The following is a 24,412-nucleotide window of genomic DNA, read 5'->3' as shown; positions in this document are numbered from 1 at the left end:
ATAATTTTCCATAGGAGAGCTTGCGACAGATACCTCGGGTGGTATCTGCTGTGCCAGCACCCAACATCTGCCTATGGCTGTTTTTTTGACAGATGTGAGCTTGGATTTGACTCACCTCCTGTAGGTAGTAGTACCAGTGCCAGCCAGAATAAAGGCTGGTGCTCATTTACGAGGGTTTGCTGTGTGGAGCTGTTGTACAAACTTCTGGGTGCAGGGGCAATAATACTTAGAGGCACCAGGATGTCAAATAGGAAATTACCCTCTCACATCGTAACTGTGTTTTCTTTGGCTGGTATTTGCGCTTTTCATTGTTGGGACAAAATCTGAACTTTTCATTCTTCAGTCTCTTGAACAAAGATACTCATCTTGAAGAAAATTTGTAGTTCAGCAGAAAACAGACCCACGCACTTTACGATTTCCGAACGCCACATTTTATTTGGAGAATTTTTTTACATATTGATAGCTGTGCCTGCACCAAGCTTATGGGAGCCATTGAACATGGTAATAAGTTAACGTTTTTTTTCCTGAAAACTGCTTGGCATTTTGTGGTTCGCAGGCATTTTCTCAGAATGCAGCATGACAAATAACAAAAGTCATGAGATGGTTTGGGAGCAGGAGTTAAACTGGCTTGTTTTTAAAAAGGTGCAAACACGCATGTCTAGTTCTTAAATATAACTTCCCTGGGCTTTGTACACGAGGACTGGCTTCACAGTTTATGAAAGAAAGAGGAGATCGGAGACTGAAAATCCCCAATAGCAGTCAGCATAAGTACGCTAATAGGGTTCTAGCTCTAATGCTTCCATGTATTAAACCAGATTTGAATTTACAATGACATCTGTTGATAAACTGTCCTTATAGTGTCAGTGCAGAAACTGCCTGATAGGGACTATTTGAAGTAATAACTGGGCTTCTTAGCTTCTCAGTTCTGGATTTTGCACTGCCCTCCCTGTTGTTAAAGCTGTGAACACAACTGCATGGAGTCTTAAATGCTGTTAGTTGGAATGTGCTCCTGTTTTCAAGCCGGGTAATGCACAACCTTTACTCTTCTTGAATTGATGGTCCAGCCAGGACTTGACTTTAAAATAGAACTGTGCTTTGATAGCCCTTTTCTCACACCTCATTGGCACAGCAGTCACAAGGAGATGGTATTTGGCTAATAACGATTATAAGTGCAATTTAGTTTGGTTTTTAATTTTGGAATTGGATTCAAGTCTGTATGCACATGCAACTTAAGTAAAAATTGTAAGAGAAATAAAGGAAGGATTAATCTTTTTTAATAAAGGCTAAAATTTAGAGTATGTTTAAACTACGTAAGTGCTCATACACACAAAAAGTACACAATGCTGCTTAATAAAGTGTAATACATTATCACTGACAAAGAACTAACCTTTTTTTGGGAATAGTAAATGAAGTACAAAAGGAGAAGCATCATTGTAACCATATTTTTACATAACCAATTTTAAACTGGTCTAATTTATTTGACTTTGAAAGCCAGTTTTATGGTCTTGAAAATTGCTAGTCCAGAAGAGTGAGAAATCAGGCTTTACTAGCTGAGGAAAAAGTTAATTTTACAAAGGGAACTCATCTTTGAGGGAAATGCTAATGTGGTGTTCCTCATCGTAAAACATGTTCCTCGTAGTAAAACAGGAGCAAAAGTATGAACAAATGTGTCTTGTTCTCTTTGCCTTTTATACCTTTCAAGATCTCGAGTAATCACAGATAAATATTTGTTTTTTCCCCCCAGATTGTTCCAAAGAATAAAACTAGGAATTTATGGTTAGGTAACTTGAGCTGTCTCAAAATATTTTACTTGTACATTGTCTCAGCATTAAGGGTAACTCTTACAGAAAACCTCTGCAGAGATTTTGGGATTTGGATTGCAACCTCTGGTTGCCAATATTTTGATTATCAGTTTAAATAAATAAAAAAAAAAGTTTGATTTTTGTCACATTACTGAAAAGTTATTTATCTGAAAAGTGAGTGTAGCTAAAAAAAAGAAGTAGTAAATGAAAAAAAAATAATCTTGCAACAGATGGGGATCAGTTTGGGCTGTGGAGCTACCTCAGGTTAGACCTCACCGCCAGTTTGCAGCCGTTGTTGGTAGTTGCTTGTGATTTTGTGCCTAACAGACAAGTAGTATCCTGTAAACGACATTACAATTTTCTTAGGCTCTTTTAATGCCATTTTGTGGTGAGAGTATTTGCACTCTTACCCAGTACAGTGACTGTTCTGGTTTGTGGCATAACTGGCATTTGGTATGTGTTACATTTTTAATACAATTATATATTGCTGGGAGCGTATATAGCTCTGCATTTGTCTTGAGTATGTTTCATTTATTATAGGGCCTAATGTAGATAAAGCTTTTTAGTTAATAACTCTGTCAGTTTTCTAATTTTTTCAGAGTTCCTGCAGAGATATATTTTACTTTAGGATCAATTGAGTATAATTGTTGTTTCCTAGGGAAAGAAAAGAGCTTTAAAAATGCACATTGAGTTTTCCGTATCTGTCTTGGGCACCTAAATAATACATATAAAGGGATTCCATAAAGTATTGTGGTGTAGAACTGTTGATTCGGTTTATAGCTGTTCATATAGCGGTAGCCAGTAGGCAAGGGTAGGCTTTGAACCTCCCTCGAGCATGGAGGAGCAGGTTGAGCGTGGGGCTGTTGAGTTCCCGTCTTCTGTCTTGGCTGCTGAAGCCCTGTCAGATGAGCTGTGTGGTGGCCACAGCTGGTTCACAGCAGGGAAGTCACAAAAATTTTCTTAGAGGTTGTGCTACTGCAGAGGATCTGCCCTAGTTGTACCAAAGGGCACTAGCCATGTACAATGGACCAGCACTAGCCGTTTTGCTGATGGAGACTGCTTTCTCTGGAGTTTACAGGAGGGTTTGAGGCAAAAAGAAACATTGCAGATAAATGGAAATAAAGGATCTTACATAACAAGAATTGACACTTATTACATGGGAAGACTTTATAGGCTGTTCTGCAGATGATGGCACTAAATTGGGCTCTTTAGACGTCAGTTGCACAGTTCGAATTCCGAGAACAGGTTTGTCTTTGATTCCCACATGATTTGTTGTACATGCTGTCAGTCCCTTCATTCCAAATGAGTACAGCTTCTGTGGAAGTTCATGAATTATTTCTTTGTTTGAACAAGTTTGTGTCCTTTTGTTTCGGTCTTGAGAATGTGTATCTTGATGTTTTCGTGGTTTGTTTGTTTTCTGAAATAACTTTATTCCATGATGTTAAGATCTCCAAGCGCTTACTGTAACTTTTGCAAAAGGTCCTGAAAAGGTTGGATTATGGTTCGTATCTTTTAGGCAGAAACTTTATTTCTTTTCTTTTACAGAACATGAATAAGTTTTTGATTAAATCCTTTTTTGTTTAACAGAATCTGTCTATGACCTTCTCCCAAAGGAGCTGCAGTTACCACCTTCCAGAGAAACATCTGTAGCATCCATGAGCCAAACAAGTGGTGGCGAGGCAGGTTCGCCGCCTCCAGCTGTAGTTGCTGCTGGTAAGCATTCTCATTTATTCAGTCGCTTTGTTGAGGTCTGTGATGTTCTGGCCAACATGAACAGTGCTGGCAAAGTTTTGGTTGTTAAAAAAAAAAAAAAAAAAAGCTTGTGGAGAAGCAACAGAGTTCATTCTAGGAGAACTTAGGGTAATACAAGTTAAACTGGGTGATCTAAATTGTCAGGTATTCTATGTTAATGGTTGCTGTATTTTGTATGTATCTTTATAAAAAAGGAATTATTTGTTTTGCAGTCCTGTTATTACCCAGCACAGGCCCGTTAACTCCTAGAATGCACTCTGCCTTCCGAGGTAATAAATACCCATTTGGAACTCAGGCACAATGCTGACTGACTGTAAAACAGCAAATCGTAGCCAGAATAAAAAATGGAATGGGAGATTACGTTTTGGGCCATGAAGCTTTTACCAAACTGTAAGCACCAAGAGAAGTCATATTTTCTTTGAGAGGCCTGAGGAAGCTTAGTATTTGAACTCCATTCACACATAGCTCTCTATTGTAATGTATTACAAAATTCTCAGATGTGTGAGAATATAATATATGTCAGGATGGCACTTTTATAAACTGATAAGTTTAAATTAGTTATTTTTCTAATTGACAGCATACGAAAATGAATCATGACCTTTTTATCTTCATCTTTATCTTACTCCTAGTCATGTTTTAGACTGTCATTGATCTTCATTGAACGTAAAGTGAGGATTTAAGGGCGAAGTTCTGATCTGTGAGGTTAGCCTTAGTGCTGGTTTGCATCTGGAGCTCCTTTCAGTAACTTGTATATATTGGTAAACATCTGACCAATGAGGAAAAAAGGGAAAATGATCATGCTCATGATTGATGCATCTTTCTTCATTAGATAAGTGGGGTTTTTTTGCGTAATTTGATCCCCGTATTTCTTACAAGGTCATGATCTACTTTCCTAATTGGCCTTAAATTGTTGCTTGAGAAAAATGTATCTATTTAAGGTGAGGTTTCAGATAGCTGCATTATTCTTTTTTCTCTCTATGAGTTCATATGCATTAAATGTTTGTGTGAGAATGTTTCCCAGATTTGCATGGTACAGGAATCCTGATCAGAAACTGAAGTGATTGTAGACTTGTCAGAGAAACTTTACAGCACTGCTCACCATTCATGTTTTGCCAGACCTCTTCTGAGACAACCTGTGGATTTAACTGTGCACAGTGGAGCTTCAGTCATCGAAAGAATTTGATGTTTTTATTATATTGAAAGGATTTGATATTTTTATATCACTTATTAAAAAAATAATTTGGGCATATATTTCTAAAATCAAGATACTTAATAATGGGTTTGGTTCAAGGATATAGCAGCAACTAAATCCTGCAGAAACATGTACCTTACAAAAAGGTGAACAAAGAAATCCCACAAACCCTGTTACACTCTAAATCCACAGATAGACATGAACTGCTAATTAATTCTGTATCTAACAGAAAAGACTTAAAAACTTGAATGGAACTAAATGTCTGTTACCTCCAGGTATTTAGTGTCTGCTAACAGCCAATCCGGTTCCTTTAAAAAAAACGAAGAATCTGTTAGCGCTTTGGGTTAAACTGCAGCACAATTTTCTTGAAAGAAGAACTTCAAAAAATAGTCTTGTGATTTTTTTTTTTTGTTAACACTGAAAGGAGACCTACGCATTCAATTAAGAACACTTTTCAGTGTCAGAGAGAGTGTAGTGACACAAAGACTTTAAGCTGATACTGAAAGCTGCCAAAAGAAGAGCTTTCCAAGTGCTTGCTGCCGAGTGCGTTGGATCAAGGACCTGCTCCAGGTTGGAGTTGTCCTGGATGGGTTCACCACACAAATGCTTTTGGTGGTACCAGGAAAGGAGGAATTCAGGGAAGAAGGAACAGTCGGAAAAGGTGAAGCTAGCTTTTCTCAGTGGCTGTCAGTTTGTGCTGGTTTAGATTGTTTACTGAACTGTGGCTTCGGAGACCTTCCATCAGTGTTGGGATGAGACAGTTAAGTTTCTGGGTGCTGTTACAATCAGGATCAGAAGTATTAAGCACAAGCAACTACAGTTCTCCAAGTTAAAAATTTTCTTAAAAAACCACCTAACCATCAAACCAAAAAACCCCCAGCAGGCTAAAGCCTTAGGTTTGTTTTCATTGCTTATGTCACTTTCCACTACAGTGAGGGCAAGAACAATTGAACCTTGGTCTTCTATAAACATATAATTGTGATGACCAGCCCAGTTGAACAGCGAGCTGAGCTGTGTACACGTGTAAGGAGAGGTCAGCCCTGGCCCAAAGCAATGTCGCTGGTGCTGATACAGGGGAATGGGTGCCTGACCCGATAGGCGTCAGGGAAGGCTTAACCTCAGCATTTTGGCCAATGAATGATATCAGATAGATAGTTCTAATGTAACATCTTTTTGTTTGTTTTTTTTTTTTCTCTCCTGTCTTCCACCACATCCTTGAAAGAAAATACATGCACCTTAGATAAATGTTTACCTCCAAAACAGGTCTGTAGCTGTGTTCCAAAATGATCGAGACAGCAGAAAGCTGAAAAGAACAGTCCCTGCTCCTCCCTCTGGTGTTGGGAGGTATGAGATATATATCCCTATATCTCTGTATCTCAAAAATATATAAGATATATTATAACCCTGGGGTGGACAGATAGTTGGGTATTTCTGGTAAATCTGAGGCAAGACTTTTTTTTCTCTTTAAAACTGGGGACAAATTCTTAGGAACAGAGGAAGGGACATCAGTGTCTACAAAAGTTGTAGGTGGAGGTACAAGGAGAGGTGAATTTACTATTTGCAGTGGATGTCAGTGGATTGTTTAATGTAGTCCCCCCTCCCATAAATTCCTACTGTGTAGTGGCTGATAAGGATTCCTCCTGCAAGCCATCTTGAACTTGGCACTTCTGAACTGATGCTGGTACCTGCAGCACACAGCTGCCTTTGAGCAGGAGTGTTCTCCGGTGTTCTCATTTGACTTCCAGAATCCCAGGAGAGCTTTTGCTTTTTCATTGAGGTTAGTTGTGTGTTTCTTCTGCGCCCAAATCTCTTCACTTTCTCAAGAGAAAGTGTTTCAGCTGCATTCTTGCCGTAGCTGTACCATGTTTCTAGATAAAAGGGTGTATTATGTTTTACTATTTTCTGTAATTCTTTTAGAAATGCTATAGTGTCTTTGCAAAATTGCTACCACGTTTTCAACCCTGTCATCCAGCCGCTTGTAGTAATGAGAAGTCTGGCTGAGCTGGGCTCTGATTTCTTAGCAGGAAAATAAGAGGAAAATCAGCCTGGGCTTTGTGCATGTCTACATGCTTCTACAAGAAAACGTAAATATATATTTTACACTTATATTTTAAAAGACAAAGATTGACCATTCATTTGCATAAATCAAGTCCTTAATAGCAGACTACAGGCATGTTTTCAAGCAGCTGACACTGTAGAGATGATACGGTGAAGGGGAAAGATGACTTTGGCAACCTAGTGTTTCTGTATCTGAAATCTTTCCCTTGTTTTGGTAAGTGTCTCTCAAATGTTTTTTAGGTCAGCTCTTGCTTGCTCTAAGACCTCACTTTTTGGGGAAAGGATAGGGAAATGGTAGTTCAGTCTCCGTAGCATTGTAGGTAATATCATTTACTCTTGTTTTTAAAACGAAGGGCTACTTTGAAATGCCACCAGCAACTGTATGTAGAAGTCAATTGCAGCTATGATTGCTCTTGATAACGAGAGGATTACGTTACAGGGAATGATCTGCAGTGGTGAGAGCTTTTTACTACTGCTGTAATAGTTAACACAGTTTGTTCTCTGCTTCCAAAACACAGACTAAGTTAGTATCTGGCTGAAATTCAGCTTACTTGAGGCATTTGTGTTACTCACTTTGCTGTGGGGTTTTGTTCCATATAAAACACATTATAGGTGAGAAATACATACTGCTGCAGTTAACTTCTCTGTTTTTTTTTGGAGGAGCAGGATGGGCTGTTTCTAGCAGAGATGACCTTGCAGGGACAGACTTCTAGTTCTACCATTTGGAAATTTGTTTTGTGATTTACAGAACAGTTTTAAGAGTATTGATATGGAATGTTGCTGATTGGATTTTCATTGATTTGTTAATAAATGTGTATCTCATTCATTAATCCAGACAAAAGAGGTATTACCCACTCTCTGAATATCAAAGAGGCAAGTATAATTTTGTAGAACTCCAGGATTTTGAGCTGTGATGTTCACAACCTAAGCTGCTCTCTCAAGCTTCTAATTCTCTTATTTTGGAAAGCAGAAGGGAGGAAAGGGATCTGGTTTTACCACTAGAAACTGTTCCCTGTGCTTGCTATTTGAATTACAAGTGTCTTTGTTCAGGGAACAGGAAAAGGAGGATTTTGCCTGGTGCGGTACCATAAACACATTAAATATGAATCATCTTCTAGACTCTTGAAACGCATGAGGGTGTCATGCTGAGAAATGTCATTGTAAGCTGTGCCTGGAGATTTCTTATATGAAATAAATGTGCCTGAAGCTTTAATAACGCCTTCTACACAGTATTTTTAAGCTCCAGTTGCAAGGAGAGATGCTTGATTCTTTTCAGTTGGTTCTTAAAGGTTGAACAATTTTTTCATGTTGATCAAGACACATTGAACAAGTGCTTCAAACACTTAAAATTCACACTGCTAATTTAAGCCCTTTCTCAAAGGTGTCTTTCTAGTTGGTAGGTCAACACCTTGTTCTTGTCTTTTGGGATGGTTCAGCAGTATTTTCAACCGTGTACTTGAAGGAAGTGTTGCATTTTCATCTTTTATCTGCAGTAACAGGAATATTCAAACCTTCTGAACCCCCAGTGAAGAAAAGTGTTACAAGAACTTGCTTTGCTGCTTGTCATCCGTTCGTTCTTTCTGTAGCAGATCTTGGAATGAGCCTCTTCAGTTTGTTGCTGATCTCTTCAGCTGCTCTCCATTTGCCACAGAGGCAAATATATATATCTTTCCATATTTTTTGTATCGCTCCCCAGGACAGTATTTCCTGCATCGTTTCCATTCTGACAGTTTCCAATTCTTATCTCAAATTGAATTTTCCAGAGTGGTGTTCTTGCTGTAACAAAAGGGGAACAGATTTTGTGCAACTGAAATATGTTTACTGAACTCTCTGTATTCTTCATATTTGGATACAATTAGTCTGTGATGTGTTGAATTATTCTGCTTCCCAAACATCTAAGTTTGTATCCTGGGAAAATATTTGGTAAATGATAAAAGTTTTTTTACCTTTTTGTGGTCATGCCAATTTTGTGCTCCTTTTTACTTAAAGGGACAAACTACTTGTCCAAACAGGAGTAATTGGCTTTTTTGATCACAGTTGTCATTAAAATAATTGCTATAAGCAGTTTTGGTCAATTTAGTTGGGAAGACAAGGATTTGCTTCTCAATTGCTACTGTAGAGAAATGGATAAAAATATCTGCATCAACTGTGGGGTAGAGATGAGATGCTAAGGGGTATGGGTCATGTTTCCACTGCCAAGATAAGGCTTTTTCATCATTCTCAAGCTAAAGATTCTAATAAAGCTTCAAAATGGAGATGTGGGGTGGGTTTTTTTTTTTTTTATTTTTTGGTTTGTTTTTTCTGAGTAGATAGTCAGGCTTCTTGATTTTTATTTTTAATGAAAATATTTTTCAATTTATCATCCTTCCTGGTGTCATTACTCAGTTTTTCCTGTTGATGCAGAAATAATTACCAGAAATTTCAAAGGGGATGTCAATGCTACTAGTTCTGTTATCCTGGGCTTATAAGTGCATGTTGTAAACAAATTATGAGGAAAAAAAAAAAAAAGATTATTCTTTGTAGTTGACCTCCAATGCCTGTAAAAACTTCCATTTCTTTGTAGGCTTTTCCCTTCCCCTTCCCACCGCCCTCCCAGTTGGAAATGCCTTCCTGTAATTTCCTAGGAGGATGTCTTCCAGGGATTTCTGTCTGCAGTGTGCTTGCTTCAGTCATGTGTCAAACACTTCTTTCTTGCAGAATGAATTTACACCAGATCCTAATGCTCTTTAAAAATGCATCTTCCTGGTGCTGTGTATTAGTGCAGTGCTCTGGCTTGTGAGCACTAACATAGATGTCAACAAGTTTAAATATTACTCCTGGCAGTAGTGTGTGCCCGAAGGAGCTATGGTGGAGCTAATTGCATTAGTCTGGGAGAGGCTGGGCCGTTATTAGGTACGGTCAGGGGCGGTGGAGAGCTTCCTTCATCATTCTGAACTGTCTTGTGGTAAGAAGTCATCCCTGGGAAATGCAAAATAAAAAGAATTCTCTTACTGTTTCCATTTTATGGGAACTTTTTAGACAACGTGTTCTCTGCAAGTTCATTGTAGTTCTATGGGATTGTGTGTGCGTTGAGTGCATACTTGCTCCACTGCATGGAGCAGAGCTTTCTTATAATTACCTATACAGGATTACATAGAGGTACTCTAGATCATCTCTTTTTTTCTAAATTAAGTTTATTTTCAGTATTCCTGAATCTCATATTGTCAGTAAACCCAGTTTTCCAGAACTGCTCAAACACAAGCTGTTCTTTTATTTTTATGGTAAATTCTTGCATTAAGTGGCTCCTACTCTTACATCACAAAGGCTTGAGAATTACTTTGTGACAAGAGAATTCCCTGTTCCTTAATGAATCATGAAAAACCAAGTCAGTGTAGGATGAAAACAGAGCAATCTTATCGAACCATTATATTTGAGCACCTCTTTGCGGTAGCAACAAAGAAGACTTCATGAAGCCCAAGAGGAGTTCCCGATTTCTCAGAGAGAAAAAAACAACCCTGTGTATCTAAAGAACAAAAGAGTCTGTTTCTTAAATTGAAGTGGTCTTTGTCAGATGCATCAGTCCTGACGTGACTGTATGGTCACTCTTTTAGGGTAGTGGGCTGTGGAGGATGCTGAGGAGATGTCAGAGCTTGAAGAGAGCAGCTGAGGGTCCTGGAGTTCTGACTTGCTTGTATGCAGCTGGTTATCACTCCTGAGTGGGGAAGGATCTAAGATACATGGAATTGGTGTGTGTGAGCCACTAACAAAAATTCTACTTAGATACCTAAACTTGAGTGTTAATTTAATAACGGATGTAATTTATAACAAAACCAGATTGATTGATGTATTCACCCAAAGTATAATGCACTGCTTGGTGTTCAGCATGTGAATGTAAGGGGAATTTACACTGTTGGGCTTAATGTAAATTAAATTAACCTACCTATCTTGAATCTGAGTGTTTTTAATAACTGGTGAATTGGATTGCTTTATTATATTTGCTGGGATGCTAGTTTTTTTCTCTATTAATACACTTAACTTGCATTCTAGCTTCGCCATTCAGAGACAGGCATCGAGTGGTGGGTTGTGTGACAGTGTCTGTCAATAGTGAAGACAAATAGTGCCAGAGACACTTAACCCATCCAATCTCACCCAGGGTATAGGTCGGTCTTGTTTTCAGACTTCTTCATAAGTCTCTTTTCTTTCTTTCTTTTTTTTTTTGTTTTATTTCTAAATAGTGGATTGATACTGATTTGAAACTAAACTTTTTGGAAAAGTTTTTGACATTACATCAGTAATACAAGAAGATGAAAAATAGAAACCCAAGTTTGGCATGTGAGGTGTTGAAAGCAGGTTTGCAGCCACTTTGTAAGTTCTGTTTTTTACGTTTAAAACCTTTGGTAACACAAGGGTTGATGGTGGAGATTTTGCACATAGTATCCTTTTGGTTTTGTTCTGAAATTGTTCTTCTGTGTCCAGTGGTTCAAATAAAACAATTAACATACAAAAGTCTTATCAAGAACATGACGTTACATAAATTAACAAATTTAATAAATAGGTATACTTCATCTATTGAGCTTATTACACCACATAAACCTCACCCTGTGTGGTGAGTTTTCATTTTTGACTTAATTGTTTTCTGAACGTAGCATAAGGGATTGCATGGGATGCAGGCTGGGTTCTGAGAAAAAAGCAAGTTCTCTAATGGCTTTTTGTTAGTCCTGGCTGTTCATGCACAGGTGGCTGAAAAACTTATAAAATCAAAAATATCTTCAATTTATTTGCATTTGCAATCTTAAACTTTCTGGTCTGGGAAATGACTTGCTTTGCACTCCAGCTGCAATAAAAAAAAGGAAAGTCATCAGGACAGTATTTGTTTCTTTTTGAGAACTTGGTAATCCTTGCTGTATTTAATGATCTCTTTGGAAAGAACGAACAAGGATTTCAGGATTGGCTCCAAGTAAGTGTTATCTAAAGACAAGACACCCTGAATACCAAGAAGTGATTTTTAAAATCTTTTTCTTTCTCCTGCCTTTCAAACCATTTTTTTTTTTTTTTAGAGGCTGAATGCCTTGTTTGACTTCACAAGATAATAAGATATAGAAATATATGTCATTGCCTTAGTTGATAAATCAGGAGGTAATACATTTTCTTTGTACGATGCTTTATGCTATTTAACAGAAAAAGACTGCACTGATTTGCTCATGGGGATGCTCTTTGCTATGTGTTCCCTTAGTTTCTGATATTATATTAGCCTGTGATTTTTAGCAGCATGCATTTGTGCCACGTGCGTGTTGCATCCCTTCTTCCACTGCCTGCTTTTTGGCTGCTTTTTGTTTTCAGAAAGAACCGGAATTACTCAGTCTCTTGGTTGTGAATGTAATTCTGTTCACTGCCTGAAAACGAGGTAAATGTTTGGGAGCAGCAGCCCCTTCCCGACTTTCTGGGAAGCAAATGTACAAATGACGGGTATCATGAACAACTGGAATTTCTTTGAAATTTAGTCTTCCTAGTAATGCGGAGTAATTGGTTATCTTTATTTGCATTCTTAACTCCAGCACTAACTGCTTGGTTTGTTAGTTCTTGGTTATCTTCTATCTTCCATGTACACGTTACAGAATTGCTTGTTATTGATGTGTAAATTATGTCCAAAACAGAACCAGTGCTTCCTTATGCTGACCTGTTAGGTACCATTCTGCCTCTCTTAGAGGAAAAAAAAAACACACGTAGAACAAGCAACAAATTCTGAATTACCTACTTCAGCTACCTTACACGATATAGTGATGGCAATGAATAGATTCAGGAGGTTTAGTTTCAACAGTGATCTAATGTGGAAGTAGCTTTCTTTTCTCTCTCGTTTTTTTTTTATTAAGAAAAAGGGAAAAAAAACCAACCACCTTGTAATGCTGGTGCACATTTCATTTATAATACTGTGGCTGCATACTTGCCATAACATGCACTTGGCTTCTATTCAGTGTTGTTGCTCTGAAAGCAATTTTTATTTTGAGGCTGTGTTAAAATATATTCAGTCTTATATTTCTAAATGTACATACTCATTTAAACTATATATTTGTCATTGCAAGCACTGTTAAAATGAACGTGAAAGAGCCACCTGTAACAATTCTTATTAATATGTGTCTAAAGAAAGTAAATTCAAATAAAAGAAATGCTTAAACTGGGAAAGGTGTGTGTATGTTTCCAGCCTTAACTTGATAGACCAGTGACCAGGTACAACCGCTCACACTGAATGTCTACTGGTTATATTTTGTTTATTATCTGCACGTTGGGGAAAACTTAATTCCTCAGAACCAGGAAATGCAAAATGCTCTCACATTTTAAAGCAATACCAGTCGAGTTTGAATCACTGAAATATTTAGAATAAAGTTTCCAAAATGCAACATAATCAACCAAGAGATCTCCTGTGGGTATCAGACACACACGTGTTGTCACTGGCTTTAGAATAAATAGATAAAACAAAATGGAAACTGTGTAAAACATATAGTGGTTTATTCATTATAGGAACTTTGTGAATTCTTATTTGTTTGACCCTGTTTATCTATCTGTTAGTTCGGAGGAAGATGAGTTGGCTAAAGGCCTGCAGTCTCTGAGAAATCATAAATTTTACCATGTTTCTTAGTATTTGTGTAACTTAAAATGTTACTAAAACAATTACTAATTTATCCCCTAAAATAGATTTTTAAATTTGTCTGATTGTTCTAATATAGCTGGTTTATTTAATTGGCTGTAATGTTTGTCATACTTTCTTACATATTATTAATTATTATAATAAAGAAGACACTGGCCTGTACATGCTTTAAAACACTTGCATGTTTATGGATGGTAATGGCATTCAATTGAGAATATATAAGGCTAAAGAGAGAAGTGTCTCTGATAAACGGAGAGAGTAACCAGTTTATAATGAACAGTATTTCTTTCCTTTTTAAATGTTTAAAGGAAAAACATATACACGTATTCATACACATACATGCTTTTTAACTTACAGGAAAAAAATCTGGAGGAGAAATTGTTTTGGATAGCAATACTGATAGCAACTTAAATATTGCAAAATGCTGCACCCAAAAGTATTGATACCACTGCCAGCTCGTTTAGCTTTATACTGAAAAATATTTTTAGTGATGTATTTATATTTTTTTTTTTCCTAGGAAAGTGAAGGGAAAGTACAATTGTTGCATTTCTGGACAGGGTACGCATTGAAACATTTGATACTCAGGGTATGATCAGTGTTTGGCATCCCTGTTCCAGTGCAGACCTGGGTATGGATTGTCACTTTAAGCTTTTCCTATAGGTCTTTTAAAAGACCTTTCTCTAAAACATTCAAAGTATTTGCTACAAAAAGATAAGTCTTTGATATTAAACTATTGGAGGAAAAGTCTTCCATTTCTAGAGCCCTGCTACCTGGTTCAATGTACGTAATTATTTATTTGTCGAAGTCTTTGTCATGGACAGGCAAACACGAGAGGTGCATACACTGTGTAGTAATGTGCATGATACTCGGTTTCATCGGTTAAAAGAAGAATTGATTTTTAGATGGGACAAATATTGCTGTTTAGTAATCCAATTCTGCAGCATTACTGCTGTGTGCTCCACATATCCTGTTTGCAAACACTTGCATGCAGCATATATGCTGTATGCATGCTGCGTATTTCTATTTCTTTCTGTTTGAGTGTATAAATGGTGAAGGGAAACGAATTCTGTTTTATAAAACCAAAGTAAACAACCCAAATAGCAACGATCTTTCTCAACTCAAAGTGGCTGCAAATCAGCTCTTAAATATTGTCACTGAAATTAATATCTAGATTTAATAGTTCTTGCCAATCCTATAAATGTTTTTGAAAAAAGCATTGCATTAATGCATGATATAGAAAGGATAAATTTGCCTTTAAATTGGAATGCAGTTCAAAGTGACTGAATTCTCCAATTTCAGCCACTATATTTGCCAAAGAACAAACTGGAAAATGGAACTGGTATCATTCATCTGCTCCTGGTTTACTGGGAGGTTTGGAGAAGGGACTTCCTATGAAGGTAAAAGCAGAGTAGTTTATCAGTAAACTGTAATGACCACTAAATTTTACAATCTGAAGTAGCGTAGGCTTACTTTTAAATTAATTTAGCACAGAAAAGCTGTAAGAAAAAAATAACAGTTTAAAAATTCTTTATCATCAGTCATTTATACCCCCTGGTAATCACAAGGAGGCTGATTTATAAAGTTTTGCTGTTAGTTAAATACATATGTCATGGCTGAACATACTTTACTCTGTTACTTTTAAATAGCTTAAACTGGATAAAATAGTTCAACTACCTCTGAACCTTTTAGACTTGAGAGGTTAATATAATATTCTGGATTTTCCAAAAAATCCCAAACAATAAGGAAAGCATCATGTGCCTCCTAATATTAGGTATTACCTCTATGACACCAGTAACTAGCTGAACAAACATATTGTGTAATTACGTGTATATATAATGTACAATTTGTTTCCAAAATTAGATTATTTCTGTGGCTCTGGTTTATTGTGTAAGGTGTGGTCAGCAGTGCAGAAATACAGAAGATAACATCTCCCCCCTAGGAAGTTTAAATCTGAATGTAAAATTCAGTTAGTTTATTCCTCAGTGAGCTACAGCTGACTTAAATAAAGACCTATGTTTGTCCATCCTGCTTCCTCTCAAATGTTTTAGCCTACGTTTTCACCTAGTTTGTCCATTGAAATTCTTCAGTGGGAATGATTTTGTTGTTCTCCAGAAATCTTCAGGGTCTTGTTTTAATCGTTTAATTGTCCTTTCATGTTTCTAAAATGTTGATCTGTGTGACCTCTGGAGAAGTCATGGTCACATTGTTTAAAATATCCTGCTTAATATAGATTTTTCAGAGGTCTGTCCCAAGCTGTCTCCGTATGCGTAAGGGACTCAGCTAAGAGAGTCTGAGAGAAATCAGTCTCAGTGACTGAATTACAGAAATTTCATGTCGTCTTCTATCAGCATGTCACCAATACAGATATTTCATCCCTGTTTTGAACCTTCAGAATAAACAGCTATGTCATAGTGACTGATACCAGTTCCATTTTTCCTACCAACTCAGTTGATTTTATATTTTATTTCTCATTTATGATGGAATAATCAGCAGCTCTTTTTCTCATTTATTTTCTCATATTTTTATTCCAGGATTTGCCTCTGAAGCAGGGAGTGTCTGCATTAAAAATGACCTGTAGTTCTCTGCTTCATAGGTTAGAAACTTATTTTAATATTTTGTGGCTAAGCACAGTCCCGTCTTTTTCAAAAATAAAAATTTCCAACAATAAATGGTTTAATTGGCATTGAATGTGGATTATAAGCATTTTGCATTGGGGCTTCCATTATTTTAGATGAAATGGCTTCTACACAAATAATTAGTCCAGCTGAGGCAATGAAAGTTCTGTTTACTTGCAGCCATTTTTATGAATTAACATTAAGTTTTTAAAAAGTTGATCACAGTGGATCATACTAAGTCTTATTTGGACATTTTCAAAGTGCTGTATTGGTTAGGCTGTATTGCTTTAAGCATTTACATTCTAAAACTTGCCAAATTCCAAATATTTGTGGGGGAAAGAAATCAGTTCATAAATCACTTTATTTCAATGGGACTGCTATAGCCAGCACACACAGAACCATGTATCTTGTATTTACTTCTGAATTATACACCGCAGATGCTTCTTCAGCTCCTTCCTCTTCCTCCATGGGCGGTGCTTGCAGCTCCTTTACCACCTCTTCCAGTCCTACCATTTACTCTACCTCAGTCACCGACAGCAAGGCTATGCAAGTGGAGAGCTGCTCCTCAGCCGTGGGGGTAAGTAACAGAGGGGTAAGTGACAAGCAGTTAACCAGTAACACAGTCCAGCAGCAGCAGTCAACGCCGAAGAGACACACAGTCCTGTACATCTCGCCACCACCCGAGGACTTGCTGGACAACAGTCGGATGTCCTGCCAGGATGAGGGCTGTGGATTGGAGTCAGAACAGAGCTGCAGTATGTGGATGGAGGATTCACCCTCCAACTTCAGTAACATGAGTACCAGTTCCTACAATGATAACACTGAGGTGCCACGTAAATCACGCAAACGAAATCCAAAGCAGAGGCCAGGGATCAAACGTCGAGATTGTGAAGAGTCCAACATGGATATATTTGATGCCGACAGTGCCAAAGCTCCTCACTATGTCCTTTCTCAGCTCAGCACGGACAGCAAAGGCAACTCAAAAGCAGGAAATGGGTTGGTATCTGTTTTGTTTGTTTGTTTTTTTTTAATTAAAAAAAAAAAAGAAAGTTCTATCAGCATATGTAAAACCAAACTAATAAAACTCCCCCCATGAGTCAAATGTTGTATTCAGGTTCTCACATAAATCCCTTCTCTTCTCTGCTGTTCCCTTTTGCCTCCCAACCCATGATAAGTTCTCATTAGACTTGTTAATCTTTGTTTAGAAGATAAAGCTAAACTTTCCTGCAACAATTGGACGCAGCACTGATTAGCTAATCTGTATTCTTGTTTAAGTGAAACTCCTAAAAGCTTGCACAGTTCCATTTATAAAATGGCAATGAAAACATTGTTTTATTTAAAAAGAAAGGCAGAAGTGGACTGGACGCACCCTAAATCTTAATGTTTTTTGCAGGATTTTATGTGAGGATTTCAGTCCGTGCACTTTACCTGCTTCTGTTTGTTTCTCTCTCTATTTATCAAATATTTATCAAATAGAGAGAGTGATGAGACTAGAAGTGAATTGCTTGTTAGGATTCCTCATGATTTAAATTAACACATGCTTTACTTTTTTATAAAAAATGTTAAGATGATACAGTGAACCAGAACTTGTTTTTTCTTGTGAATTCACTTCTGTATTTGATTTTTTTCAGAAATAAATCTCTAATCCTGTTTCTCTCTGTGCTTCTGGGTTGTGTGCATGCGTGTGTCTGTACGTGGGCACGCCTGGGTGGTGGTCTCTCATCTCTCCCACTTCACACTCTTCACTAAATGCATTTCAGTAGTTGCTTAAAGAGGAGAAAGTCCATCAGTTTACAATAGTGTGTTGATACATTTTTTTTTTTTTAAATTTTATTTTAATTTTTAACTTGTGGCTTCTTTACTACTTTTAAGATGGGTGGTCAAGTGGATAGATCTGGCTTTTTAATTTTGGGGTGGGTTTTTTTTGGGGGGTGTATTTTTGGTTTGGTTTTTACTTTTATGTATGTGCTCGCAGTACGTTCTAATGTTCATCACAGTAATGGTGAATATTAAAATTTGACTGATGGGAAAGATTATGAACTTCTCATATTCCAAAGGGAAAGAGCCTGGAGTCTGTATTCCCAGGATCATTGCAGTTCCATACTTAAAATTTCACTGTGAGAAAGTGATTCTGAGAAACTCTCCAGAGTGTGCTGCCCTGGGTACCCTATCGGGAAAAGCTGAGCTGGTTGGTACCGGGAGTGTTGGCTCTGCCGCCCGCTCCTGTCTTCTGGTGTCTCCTTACAACAGCCGCTCAAAGCTTGACTGCAGTTGTCCAGCATCTCTCCTTTTCACCAGCTGAAACTGAGAATAAAGTAAATCATTAGTATATGGTAGACCCCAAGAAGCAAATTAGCCTATGTAAAGCAGCTGCTTGGAAGTAGGAAACTGCTTCCACCGAGCACAAAGGAGGTCAGACGCTCCCTTAGAAAGGGAAGAAACTTTATCGAAAGGCAAGAATTGCGTGACTGTCAACGTGCTCTCTGGACAGAAAGGGGAGATTTAGTAAACTCTGGAAGAATATGTATGATCTCGATCTAAAACATCACAAGACTGTAACATTCCCTAACACATTCAGGGCTAACCAGTGAACATACCATCAGCAGCATGTCAATGACATGGGTACTGTTCTGTGAATGCGCAGGGATAGATAAGTATAATTTTTTTCTCATGTGTCGTAGACCAACTAGATTGAACTGTTACTCTTATGTAACAGAACTGTCCTTTTAAATAAAAGCTCTGGGATAAGAAATGGCCAAAATATTAGAAAACCTAATTTTGCAGTTGGAATATGGAGATTTAGTGTTACAAATCTAGGTCACAGTAGTGACTTTTTTTTTTTTTAAACTTTTCAGCCTGGTGGAGTTCAGCCAAGGGAGTTCATTTACTTCTGGCTTTAAGAAAAGAGCAAGGAGAGCACTCTTGGTAATTTGTGGAGTGGAAATAGCATTTGTCTCAAAAGAGACTTCTAGTCAGTTGTCTTTAAGAGCTGGAAGGAAAAGAATATATTCCTGTGGAAACTTAGAATTTGTGAAAACCTTTTTAGAAACGGATGAATTGATGGTGATTTAGGGCAAAGAGTTTCAGATTTCCAACATGCTTGGTCTCACTTTCACTTTCAGGTCTTCACTGGGAACAGCCCCGATGCCAGTGCTGGACCAGGCAAACCTTAACTGAGGAAATCTGTTTTAATAGTATCATGGGGTTTGCCACTTAAATGATTTTTTTTTTTTTTTTTTTTTTTTTTTTTAAGAAAAGAAGTGCTAGCTTTGAGGAGACGTTGTCTGGTAACAGTTAAGCTAATAAATAAATGTGTGTGTATGAAATATTTTACTATTTGCATGTGCATAAGTATTATTATGAATAAGTGAAATTAAAAAAATGTATAAATTATATATCCTCATAATTTGAGGATAAAGACCACTGAGGTGTTCTGGTGAAGGCTTTACAATTGCTTTCAAGTTCAGCTAATCCAATTGAAAGCAATGATTAGGTTTCTAGAGGGAAAACTTTCAAAATAATTGCTAGGCAGCATCTCTTCGTATAAATATGACAACATACGAAATACTAGTATGTTGGCAATTAAGGTAACTTGGGTTTTAAGAGTAAAGTAACTTCAGGAAAGCAGAGTTGTGTTGGCAAGGCCAAAGTGTTAATGCCACATTGCTAAAACTTCGTTTCAAGTGTTAAAAGTGAATTTCATTTTGATGGCTGCCTCTCTAATGCTTCCCTTCAAAATTCAGTAATATTTCCATCTCCCATATTAATTTACGGAGCTTCCAAGTGTGACATGGCCAGACGGAGCGATCCATGCGATGTCTTACACGGAGCATTCTCCTGTGACATTGCAGTGCGCAGCCTGCCCAAAGTCCGGCTCCCAGGAACAGCATTTGAATAACATGGTGGCGTTCGCAGTAGCTGAGGTTGCTTGGTGTTCCTTCCCGTGTTCCCTGTGGGAAACTAAGAAGTTGTAGCTGTGTGATCCAAAATTCTCAGTAAGAAAAAGAGGTGACTTCTATTGAAAGTCTGTTGGAGTAATGTCCTGGCAGGAAGAATAGAGAAAGTGATTATCTAACAAGCTTGAATTTGATTAGCATTTTTGCAGAGAGCATAGTGGTGTTAATTACAGTTTATTTAGTGTATCGCAGGTTTTGTATATGCTACATTGAAGAAGAATTTTGTCCCGTTTATTTTTCTAAAAGAAGGTATGTTTTTACATAGCATTTTTATTTTTTTTAAAGAGGCTGTTTGTCTAGACTGTGGCAGAGTTATGGGGACTTCTTGGCAGAAAGATGGTACTCTCGCAGTCGTCTGTACCCTCGAGATCCTGCCTCTGCCGTTACTGGGATGAAGACGAGTGTGCTGGGCATCCATCCCAGGCTGAGCTGGCTGAGCAGGAGGCTCGCTGGGCAGCCCATGGTGAAGTGGTTAACCTTCACAAAGAGAAAAACATGAATGAAATTCATACAAAGCACGGGCCTCGTAATAGCTCGGCAGTGTCCATTTTTAACCCTTTGTTACATGTATTAAAAGGTTTTGGAAGGCTTAGTAGAAACAGGAGCGTGAGCAATAGGACTTTCGGGGTAGGAGATGGGGTGGAATCAGGGGGCAAAGTGCCCAACCTCCCCTGGGGTAGGAGAATGGCCCTTCTGTGGGAAAGGTGCTGGGCCAGGAGTGACTTGGGAGTATTTGCGGACAGCGTGGCCTTGTGCCGCTCACTGCACAGCAGGAGTTTTAGGAAAGGTGCTGGTAATATTTGTTAGTATAAATCATCTGGTAATTGGGAGGAGAGCTCTACGGGTTACCCCAGCCTTCAGGTCAGTGAAAAACTCATGCTGTGGCAAAGCTCTCAGTACACGATTTTGAAGAAAAAGCATTTATTTCACTCTTCTCCCTGAGAAGAAAAAATCCTGGATAAATTACTTCCGTATGTTGCACGTTGAAACAGGATTTGGTTTTTTTTAAGCAATTCACACCTGTTATTTTAAACCACTTTCTTCACAGTCATTAGCTGTTAGAAACTACTTTTTGGTAGTAAAAAAAGAGTATTACATTCTGCGTAAACTCATTGAGCCCTTTTTCTGCCTGTACCGTTTGATGGCATGTTTACGTTTGCCAGTGTTAAATGAGTTTATTAGACTTCAGGTTAATTATACAAACCTGCTCTGTATAAGATCAAGAGTTATTTTCCATTGTGCTTTAAAGTGAACACAAAATCAATCACATGATGTTATACTTTGGAGGGCTTCTTCATTCAGGTTTTAATTATGGAACTGAACACAAGATACATTACATCTTAAGGGATGCACCTGGAAAGAAACAGTCTTTTTGCATTCACTGAAGATTTAAAATTGGTGCAATTGTGTCAGAGCTTCTTACAATAACTAATTTGGTTTGAACATAAATTTATCAATCTGTTTTGACAGAAATTAGTATTTGAGTTTGCATGGATATGCAAGTTCGTGGAGACAGGCATGAGGCTGTTTTCCTATGTAAAGAAGTATCATTTAACCTTAAATCCATTCAGTGTGTGTGTGTACATATGTATATTTGTTACAGAAGCGAAACAGCTCAGATAATATCAGGCTGTATCATATACTATCAAAAAGCAGGTTATGAGCCTTCTGTTTGTTAACATAGTTTAATGCTAATTGCTTTTCCCTTCCTTTATGTTTACTCTCTGAAAAGCAGTTCCTATTTGCACTGGATGGAGGAGGCAGGGAAGCACCGTTCCTCTTCATCCTGCAGGTTTCCTTCTCTGTCAGAAAGAGAATTCCAAAGTTTGCTCTCAACTATGAATCTTCTATCCATTAATATACACCTTTTATCTTTTTAGCTTGTCTGTGATTCAGTTTGTTTTTATTGAGGAGCTACTTATAACATCTTTTTAATGGTCTGCTTTGACTTCCCAGAGCATCAGAGAACCAGAAAGGAGCTGGCGGGAAGAAGACCCCAATGTTGTGTGGTCAGTATCCGACTAAGAGCGAGGGGAAGGAGCTGAAGATAGTGGTACAGCCAGAAACCCAGCACAGGGCTCGTTATCTGACTGAAGGCAGCCGAGGCTCAGTGAAAGACCGGACACAGCAAGGCTTTCCAACTGTAAAGGTAGGCTGTTCAGTGTTAGGTGATACGGGGACTCCTTTCAAAGGGATGCTTTAGTAGAATGGGAGCTGATTCAGTTCAATAGGCCTAGAATCTCTATTTTTAGAGGGAACGGGGGAGACTTTGGAGTCCTTTTGCTGTAGAGACTGTACCCTATCTCTTCTTGCAGGTAACAAGAATTCTTATTTGCATCACAAAGCTACAGGAGGAAGGAAGCTTTATGTCAAGGCAATGATATATAATCTGTGATGCATATCCTGTTAGACTACAATTATATGAACTGTGTAAATAGGTAGACACTTGAAGCATACCAAGCTAGGACAGTTAAATGCTGTAACTGTTTGATTGCTGGTGACAGTGGGTCATCATTATGCCTTTTTGGTAAGGACATAAAAATAGGTTTCATTTAAAAAAATAAAACTGGGGAGGTTTTTGTTTGGGTTTTTTTGTTTGTTTTTTGTTTGTTTGGTTTTTAGTAAGTATCTGAATCCACATATCCAGTGTCTGTTTTTCAAGCAGGGTCATAAAGATCTAACTGAGGTGTATTTTGTGGGTTGTGCTGCTCAGTATGGTTACCAGTAGCGAAGAAGTGCATATGGATTAGTAGAACTGGAGAGTGGGGGGAAGAAGAGAGGAAGCAGTGGTATGCACGCTTCACAAATGCATCCTGTTTCCTGTATAGACTGATGCCTTGAAGTTTAAGCATCGATGGTCACTTGCTCTGAGGTACAAGGACTGTATGGCACACAGGACTGAACAGTATCCTCAGCCCTTCTGATCAAGGGGAAGGATCTGGATAGAGCAGATACAGTCAGTGATCCAGGGCCTGGTTGCAGAGCTGGTTTCTCCAGCAAGCATTTAGCTGCTTTGTTTGTCTTGCTTCATTTTGAGGGAAGAGGAGAGGAAGAAAAGGAGAACTGATGTAATTCACCTTACTCAAAGAGTGGAAAAAATGTTTGTGACCAGGCTTGCCAGCCTGCTGAAGGAGAGTTTTACTGTAAGTTTGTCAGACAATGGGAACCAAAGCCCAGAAGGAAAGGAGCAGCTACAAATGGAGGAGAAACATAAGGAAGAAGGCTACAAAGAAGTCTTTCACTTCCTGCTCAGAAGAGAGAACGTTCAAAGACTGTCCTCCAGTGACTGCACACTAATGTACAGAGGGTGAATTTGCAGGACTTGTTTCTTCCCTGGTGCGGTCACAGGGCTGTGACTTGACTGGAATTGCAGAGACAAGGGCTAGCCTGCATGGCTGGAATGCAGTCGTGGATATGCCCAGCTGTTTAGAAAGAAGAGAGGAAATCGTATGTCATACAGAGCAGTTTGACTGCACAGACCTCCAGCATGAAATGGGAGACTGGCCTGTTGAGATCAGAGGAGGGGGGAAGCTCAGAGATAGTGTTTTGGTATCTGTTACAGACTGCCTGACTGAGAATATAATAGATGATGCTTTCTGTAGGTAACTAACGGGAGTCTCCTGCATACAGACCTCTCTTACCGTGAGAGATTTCAGGCATCTGTCCATCTGCAACGGTGGCTACATAGTCTGGTGGAAGCAATTGAAGAACTTGAGGACTGTGCTTGCAAAGGTTTCCTAATGCAAACGGTAGAGGGACTTACCAGGAGTAATGCTTTACTTGACTTAAACAAAGAGAAGGTCTTTGAGATCTTCTTTGAGAAGAGAGATGTCAGATATCATCACAGAAGTTGCAGTGACCACAGTATGAAGCTGAGGGTATATACTGAGCTGAGGACAGGCTAGTGTTGCACACTTACTGGAATTAAGGCAACAGCATCCTGGTTATACAGGGAGGAGTGTGGTCGGCAGGCCGAGTTCTTTAAAGTCCAGTTCAACAGTGTTAGAAACATCTCCAACACTTCACTCAGTCCTCCTGAGTAATGTAGAAATCCAGTAAAGTTTCATAAGGAAAGAATCCATTCGTATAGTCCTGTTGCTATGGTGATTTAGTGTTCATTTATGTGAATTTTCTTAATGGGCCTTTGTTCACCTGAATTTCCTCTTAATTCCTATCCCAGTTACCCTTTAGCACCCATCAGTGAAAATTCTGTTTGGAAGAGCCTCATGTTACTGAATTCCTGGAAACTCAAGCTTTTTTACCAGTAGGCACACTAATTCATACCCTGCATATAAAAGACTGCCAGGGTTGGACAGATGAAACGAGTCAGTGGATTTTCAGGAAATCTGGTCTAGGGGAAAAAATATATATAAAGGACAAGAGGTGTTTGTTTTATAATTTGGGGTTTTTTTGGG

General features: G+C 38.3%; 1 protein-coding gene across 1 annotated transcript in view; it reads left to right on the top strand.

Moving 5' to 3' along the window:
• The window catches only part of NFAT5 (nuclear factor of activated T cells 5), a 67,658-nt gene that overhangs the window by 22,410 nt on the left and 20,836 nt on the right, over positions 1-24,412 (top strand). The window contains exons 2-4 of the mRNA XM_074157996.1: positions 3,390-3,515; positions 16,479-17,037; positions 21,954-22,146. Coding sequence (XP_074014097.1) covers positions 3,390-3,515; positions 16,479-17,037; positions 21,954-22,146 — 878 coding nt within the window. The remainder of the gene's footprint in view (positions 1-3,389; positions 3,516-16,478; positions 17,038-21,953; positions 22,147-24,412) is intronic.

This window comes from Numenius arquata, chromosome 13, assembly GCF_964106895.1.
Source record: "Numenius arquata chromosome 13, bNumArq3.hap1.1, whole genome shotgun sequence".
Lineage (NCBI taxonomy): Eukaryota > Metazoa > Chordata > Aves > Charadriiformes > Scolopacidae > Numenius > Numenius arquata.
The sequence above is the reverse complement of the archived record's forward strand: the minus strand, read 5'-3'. Positions and strand labels throughout refer to the sequence as shown.